At 35.1% G+C, this 8,345-nt stretch overlaps 1 protein-coding gene across 1 annotated transcript; it reads left to right on the plus strand.

The window, feature by feature from the left end:
- The first annotated feature begins 502 nt into the window (after positions 1 to 502).
- CSN8 (COP9 signalosome subunit 8) lies at positions 503 to 4,957 on the plus strand. The gene is made up of 4 exons (XM_045749784.2): positions 503 to 618; positions 2,054 to 2,124; positions 2,766 to 2,944; positions 3,721 to 4,957. The coding sequence occupies exons 1-4, from the start codon at positions 562 to 564 to the stop codon at positions 3,969 to 3,971; spliced, it is 558 nt and encodes a 185-aa protein (XP_045605740.1). The 5' UTR covers positions 503 to 561; the 3' UTR covers positions 3,972 to 4,957.
- Positions 4,958 to 8,345: the final 3,388 nt, after the last annotated feature.

The raw sequence follows: 8,345 nt of genomic DNA on the forward strand, positions 1-8,345 counted from the left end.
TGTTGAACAAAATAACATTTCAATGTCATGTAACTTTCTAGTACCAGTTATTCACAGTCAAATTTAAATATTATATAGAATTTATCTTAAAACAGTTTTAAATTAATTCCTAAAATTTATTGGAAAAGAATCGAGCATAAATATATAAACTTTCACGTGAATTAAGCACTGATGACGTCAGAGTAAAAGTGTCAGTAAAATATAATGAAAAATAGAAAATCACTTATAACGTAAATATGCGTTAGTTAACAAGTGATAATTACTTGTTATATACATATATAATATATCAGTGTTTACATTGTCACAAATTACGTCACAAATTCCCGCAAAATAATATACAGCCTCGTTTGGAAATGAAGATTAAATAATTGGTCAGCGTGACGTCACACATCTCGCTCAGAATATATTTATATGTATATTATAAACACAAACATAAATTTTAGACTAAAATTGTTAAATATAATTTATTATGCTTTCTCGTAAATAACTGAATAAATGCATCAGTACCGAAGAGTCCGGATCCGGGTCCACGTGAAAGCCGCCTCTGCCTCACTGTAAACAATGGCTGACCTCAACTACGATAAAATTGGCGAGGAACTCGAAAAACAGGAGTTAGATGTAAATAATTTAGTTTTGTTTATTAACAAAATATCTTGGCTAAGCTTTATTGGTGGTACTACTGCAAGAGGTATGGCCGGACGCTTTAGCAGTGATGCAGGAGACGGGTGAAGCAGTGGCCCGGGGAGGACAGCCTCGGACCTCCCTTTACTTGGGGGCCTAAACTGGTATGCCGTTGTCGGGGAACTGGAGGCCTGGCAGACTTAATGGAATCCTTTGTAGCTTAATGGCGAAGATGCCACTACTAGCAGTCATTCTGACTGGCCAGGGGACCAGCGGGCAAAACATGCTCCAAGCATTTAATGTGGTTTCATTGTTGAACCAATCTGACTAGCCTACACAAAGTTAAAAGCGTATTTTGTTGAATAAAGAGTGGAGAATAGTGGACTTCTGTAGATTTCTGGAACCCAACCATATAATTGCAACACATTATCATCTTAATTGTCTGGACCATTTGGTATCTCTAGATGTCCAGGTAACTGAAATTCTGGGTAATCAAATAAAATATCGAGAGCCACAATTTTTTGGACAAAGAATATAGTTTTTGATAAGGCAAAGATACTGGTCTTTGGATGCTTAAGGTTTTTGATATCAATAGACTAAAAAATGGCTACTGTTTATTTACTTTATAATAAAAAGTGAGATATTTTGTTTAATAAAATGACATATGAAGAAAAGGCAACATCCATTGTTTTGTTGTGTGTAAGTCTCTGGACACCTTATCTTGAGGTTATCTTGAGATGATTTCGGGGCTTTAGTGTCCCCGCGGCCCGGTCCTCGACCAGGCTTCCACCCCCAGGAAGCAGCCCGTGACAGCTGACTAACACCCAGGTACCTATTTTACTGCTAGGTAACAGGGGCATAGGGTGAAAGAAACTCTGCCCATTGTTTCTCGCCGGTGCCTGGGATCGAACCCAGGATCACAAGTCCAGTGTGCTGTCCACTCGGCCGACCGGCTTATTGATAGTCTCTGGATGGGGTGAGACATATTACCATTTATAAGGAAACCTTACCAGTACAGTATATTAATTATTATGGTCTTTATATATCCCTCCTGCCATTTCCATGCTATTAGAATGCATATCACATTCCTGGATGTTTGGTGGCTCATTTCTCTGGAACACACTAGTGATACAATTTTACATTAATGAACATGTAAGAAGGTTTGCAACATTTACGGTTTAGTAAACTTAGGTATAGTTTCGTAGGCCCAAATGAAACTACATTATGTTGCTAAACTGGAACAATTATTCTCTGCACTTGCATGGTAAGCGAGGTTTAAAAAATAATCTTTAGCCTCACAGCACAATAACTCAAGGGCATGCTAAAATTTATAAATATACATTTAAGGTCTTTATATTTACAAAATTTCAATTTACATTTCTCTTTATGTAAAATCTTGTTTTAGCTAAACCTAATATTTTTTCTCCTATAGGCTCCTAATGGGGTTCCTCCAGCACATGTGTATGAGCAGCTTCTTACTATCTACTTGCTACAAAATGATCTGTAAGCTCACAGTTATATACATTGAAATATTCATAAGATAGTAAGAGGGTACCACCACTTCAAAGAAAGACATCTATGTAAAGTATCTTTAATTTTCAGTTGACTTGGATTTTTTGAAGAATTATTAAATTATATAAGTTATTAATTATATAACTTATAATTATATAAGTTATTAATGGAAGTCTGATGCAAGCAACTATTCTTTTTTGTAAAGTTTACAGTATCTTATTTCAGCAGTGCATATAATATATATATATATATATATATATATATATATATATATATATATATATATATATATATATATATATATATATATATATATATATATATATATATATATATATATATATATATATATATATATATATATATATATATATATATATATATATATATATATATATATATATATATATATATATATATATATATATATATATATATATATATATATATATATATATATATATATATATATATATATATATATATATATATATATATATATTTGATTTATTTCTATCCTCACTTGAATAGTTATTTTAATCCATCTATTGTTTTTATCGTAGGTTATAACTTTGAATTTTTTTTACAATTCAATTACTTACGTGACACTTTTTAACTTGATATTTTTTCAGTACTGGAGCCAAATTTCTCTGGAAGCGTATACCTTCAAGCACCAAGAATGCTACACCAGAACTTGCCCTTATATGGGAGGTTGGTCAGCACCTATGGCAGCGGGATCTTCCAGCTGTGTATGCCGCCCTCAAGCAAGAGTGGTCAATAACTGTTAAGGACATCATGAAGGCTGTGCATGGTATATCCTTTGACTGGTTATATTTTTAAGAAATGAATGCAGTCCTAATAGTTCTCTCTCTCTTTTTTTATCCTCAAATGAGGTTCACTTAATTTTCATTAACTGGGCTTTTCAGAGCATAGATTAATTAAATTAAAAAAATTTTGCATACTGCAAGTAAATTATTTAATTGTTTGTATACACTATCCATTATTTATTATTATTTTAATTTGCTTTCAATACTTTGACATTGTGCAAGATAGAGTAAAGCTTTAATATTTTATGAGAATATTTTATATATTTCTCCCCAACTTAATCTGTCGAGGAAGGATTAACTTTTGTTTCTTGAAATGCATTTTACTAATAAATTTTAAGTAAAGAGTTAAAAGTTTAAACTTTAATTTTAAAAATAATTTTTTGAATTTAGTTTGCAGATGCTAAATATCAATCGATTATGTTTTTCTGACTAATGCAATGAATTGTTTTCCAAAATATGAGCAATGCCACCCTTTATCAGTTATTTGTTGTTATATATTAAATATAACTTTTTTTAAACATGTTTCTTCACAACTTTGTCTTCAACTTGCTGGTTAAGAGATCAATTAAACCACAGTCAGTATAAACTAGTCCACTTACTATTATAGCTTTACTTTCAAAAACACCCAATTAAATTAGACTGGGATATATCTACAGTATGCTATATGTGTGTGTAGAAATGTGTTATTAGAATCATACAGATATAGCAGTAATGAATGTAATACATTACATGTACTGTAAATCCATTTGTATTGTTTCAGATCATGTACGTCAGAGAGCTGTGGATCTTGTTGCACGCGCTTATACATCCATTAGTGCTGAAGACTTTGCTCAGTTAGTTGGTATGACTGTAGATGAAGCAGTGATAGCAGCAAAAGGACATGGTTGGGGATATGATGAGCCAACACGAATGATCCTCCCTGTTCCACAAGCTCCTCAACCGCATACCCCAACACCATCAGAAGAGCAGCTGCGTAGACTCGCAGACTATGTTTCTTTTTTGGAAAACTAGCGTAAAATAGGCTAAATATAAGTAATCCTGGATTTGTTTATGTATATGTATGTGTGTGTGTGTGAATATGTATATATTCATACATACATAATGATTTGATGTGCAAGTTTTTCACAAGTATATTAGAAGATTTTATGTAATTGTGTTTATACTAAATACTACCTAATTGTACAGTATTTTTGTGTGGCAACAACTGAAACGGTCACTCTCAATGCATATTCCATCTTGGGTATTGTAGAGCAAAGTTACTGCTTGTATTTCATGCTTGAAATTTTTTCAAAGATCACAAAGAGTTTGTTTGGAATACAATAGTTTGTTTTTGAAAGTTATCAATAGCAATGGCCTATATTATTATTCAATCATGGTATATGTATTTGTTTAGCAATTTTAGTAAGTGATGAAAAGTGGCTTTTTGAAATGGTTTACACAGAATGCTGTCACTTCAGATAACTAAAATAATATACAATAAAAATAATCAGTACTAGATTGTTACTGTTCCTATAAGTATCTCGAGAAAATTAAAGTTGTCAGTGGCAGTATTGGATCAAGATGAAAGAAGTTGCTGGGTGCAGCCTTCCCAGTGTAAGTTCACACCAAATTTCAGTTTCATTCAAAGCATTGAATGGCTGGATGATGGTAGACTGGTGAAGACAGTGTATTAAAGTGAATCGAGGGTAGGACAAGATAAATCCATGGAAGAAGGTGGGAGTGTGAGGAAGTGAGGAATATAGGCAACACATGGAATACAGCTGGGTAGCAGTAGTTTGCAAATATAGTAAATTAATTTGTATGAAATGTAAATGACAATTCATGAGTGCTGTTCACTTGATATTATATTCCTTAAAACTGGCCACATTGTAAAACCTTTATTTGAAAGGCTGTTGTGTGGAGAGGCCCACAGCTACACACCATTTACAACTCATCTGATCTGGTTATTTGTGATACTATAATTTATACTATGAATGATAATGAAAGGATAAATGATATTTTTAATCTTTTATTATTTAATATCTATAACCTTCTTTTACTATATCACTCACCTTTTTTTGTTATCGAGTATTCCTCCCCTCCCTATGAAAGTGAGTATGGAGTAATGTGTGTCAACTACTGCATGTCAATTCACTACTGCATTTACAGAAAAATACGCTGTACATCAAAAATTACACAAAAAAAGGATGCTTATTAGCAGGTTAATCAAACTGAAGTAAACCTTCTAGACATGGAAGGAGTGAGTTTGGCATCACGAGGTGAAAATCTGAATTCCTGCTAGACACTGACTCCAAGTCTGTGCTAGGTCCTACCTGTGAGTCCCTGCTAGGCACTGGCCAGGGGTTCATGCAAGGTCCTGTCCACGAGTCCCTACAGAGCAACCTCAAAAAGTTCTTACTAGGTACTGGCCAGCATTATTATCCAAAAAGCAATGATGCTTCAACCACTTGAAGTTGTTCCCATTTTTGTTTATGATATTCTTGAACATCTGGTCAAAAATGATTGCTAACCAGTTCAGAAAAATATCATTCTTGTTACCTAAGGACTATTTGAATGATAGACTACAAGAAGGACTTTTTGTAATTTCTTAATGATCTAGACTTCATAGTCTTATATACTGGGTACATGCAATTGCACATGAAGTGATGACTGACATAAACATTAGCACAAATTAAGGCCCATTTTTTCTAGCCTACTAGCCAAATTCTTACTGGACAAACATTATGTTAAATAATGTCTCCAATCATTATATATCTGTAAATAATGTAAAGTTTTCCTATCGAGAACAGTTCTTAATTTTCTTTTAAATTGCCTATCCTTTAATCTTCTAAGGCACTCTAGGCTAACTTAAGTCAGAACACTCCAACTTGCACAAAACGTCTCAGCAGGAACCAGACTTTCGTCTGCTCCACCCCCACCCTCTCAATGTTTCAATACTTATCTCCCATAAACAAATTGCATATAATTTCTCGTGCTTAGCTTCTTTAATGGTCTTTCTATTTAAAATACTAGCACCAAGGCAGTATTACAGTACAATATCAGCAAATTGCAATAGCTTGTACTTTTGCATTCAAATGTCAGAAACTGTGCTCGTCTTGATGCCAAACTTCCATGTCATGGTAGGCTACAAATCAAGGTAAGAATTTTATCTTACGTCCTTTACCATGATTCATACTAATTCAAAACATCTTATCTAGACATAATAAGTGACATTTTTATTAAAAAAAATTTACCAATGTTACAAATGAGTTTATTATTGTATAACCCTGGAGAAAAACACCTGGGGTCAGATTCACGAAGCAGTTACGCAAGCACTTACGAACGTGTACATCTTTCCTCAATCTTTGACGGCTTTGTTTACATTTGTTTAACAGTTTACAAGCATGAAAACTTCCCAATCAACTGTTGTTATTGTTATAAGCAATCTGCTGGTGCTTCGAAGCTCCTTAACTGTTTAATAATTCTAAACAAAGCCGCCAAAGATTGAGAAAAGATGTACAGGCTCGTAAGTGCTTGCGTAACTGCTTCGTGAATCTGACTCCTGGCCTAGTGGATGAGCAGGAAGGCATCCACCTCACTCTAAGGTGTCATACATCTTAATGTGGCAAAATAGGTCACATTAAATAAACACTATACAGTACAGGAATTAATAACAATTAACAATTTGAGTTGTATTCTCTCAGGAAGAATAATCCATTATTCATGGTGGAATAATTATGTCAGTTTCTTGGAGTGCTCCCAGAGCTAAGTACTGGTAGAGCCATATCTTAGGAAAATGCACCAGGACTATGAGACCTGCCCTTGGATACTGAAAGCTAGGACAAGGAATCTGGCTTTTTCTACAAGGTGAGGGGAAGCTTGGGAGATAAGGGATCAATAACAAAAAAAATCCCACCAGAGAGCATGGGTGCAACACTAAAGTACTTGTTTGAAGAAAATTAGGTACTCTGAAGTACTTAGGCATTTCTGTGTAAAGACACTAATCATGATGCACCTGACTACCACCAAGTAGCAGCCCAGATCACTCTTAGGTTCCAGTCATCCTGCCCTCTCGCTCACACATCACATCACAGCACAGAATATACAGAATATCTAGCAGCACCCATCCTCTGCAACACATTTTCAAATAATAATTGTTGGCTATTCCCGAGACGTTAATTCCAATGGGGCCTATTGTGATTATCGTTTCCGTTCTCCTTCACGATTGTATGTGTGTGTCAATCACAACACATTTGCCTTAGCTCTGACTATGGGTCAAGATTTCCTTCTTTAGAAGCCAGTTTACATTTCCCCCTTGCCCCACCAGACACCTTGTCTGTGGAGTTCTTGGGGCACTTTGCTTCTGGTAAATTTCAAAATTTGTGTTTCCATAGTGTTTGTTTCTTTGTAGCGAGTTGGCTAGGAGAAGCAACCAAGTGAGGCCATGCTCAGCAATAAGGTGTGAAATTTATGACACATACCTTTCTAATTGGCAGTCGCCCCCTTTCCCATCCTTGAAGCCCCAATTTCCCGTACCTACTCAGAAGGTCTAGACCTTAAGTGGAGGCAGCTCTGCTGGTTTGCTGGTCAATTCTTATAGGTGGTGGTGAGTTATATTGCTGCTCTTCAGTGCTAAAGCAGGCAAACCTGTTGGCAGTATATTGAAATTTATCTCGTCTCTTGCTCAATTCTCTAATAAAATTTGTCAATCTTACTTTTGGTGGTCTTGATATTGGACAATTCAGCATATCTTGCTCACTAGTGATAGTATGACTATATGCAAAGGTGTTTGCCATATAGTTGAGGAGAGACAACAAAAAGATAAATAAGTAATTCCACCACCAAGGCAACTACTCAAGATACAACAAAACACTTGACAAGTTGCCACCTGCTCAACAGAAAATTGGAACCACCAGGACAGGCAATTATACCTGTGCTATCAGTTAGCTGATTTCCCACCATACCAACAATAGTAGCTACCTCAATAGAGCCAGAGGAGCAAGCAATCCTCAATTGTTGCCTGGTGTCTACCCACTCCATATCTGGTTCTGTAGAAATAAATTAAATAGACTGGGTATTTCTTGAGGATTAGCCTGTCTTTGCAGAGGGGATACAGTTGCTTTAATATTTACTCTAAGGCATGGTGCTCAGTCAGGAAGTCTGACTACTGTATAGCTACTCACTTCGGCTTTTGTTTCGGGATTCTCTTCCCTGGCACTGAATAAAATCTGAGAGCTGTTAAGAGTTAATTTCTCTGTGGTTGTTGGTATAGTCTTCATGGTGGTCTGACTCCTCTTGAGTTGGGCCTTGGGTCAACTAATAAAACATGAATGCAACATGTATAAATACCATTTCTACTCAAACGTTGCAACTCGCTCTCCCCATTTTCTCTTTGTACTTGACTTG

This window comes from Procambarus clarkii, chromosome 47 (genome assembly GCF_040958095.1).
Source record: "Procambarus clarkii isolate CNS0578487 chromosome 47, FALCON_Pclarkii_2.0, whole genome shotgun sequence".
NCBI classification, from domain to species: Eukaryota; Metazoa; Arthropoda; class Malacostraca; order Decapoda; family Cambaridae; genus Procambarus; species Procambarus clarkii.

Bases quoted from the DNA above. Each gene is read 5' to 3' on its own strand.
- CSN8 (XM_045749784.2), top strand. From the start codon at position 562: ATGGCTGACCTCAACTACGATAAAATTGGCGAGGAACTCGAAAAACAG. The intron at 2,125-2,765 runs GTAAGCTCACAG...ATATTTTTTCAG, and splicing joins TACTTGCTACAAAATGATCT to TACTGGAGCCAAATTTCTCT. The intron at 2,945-3,720 runs GTATATCCTTTG...GTATTGTTTCAG, and splicing joins CATCATGAAGGCTGTGCATG to ATCATGTACGTCAGAGAGCT.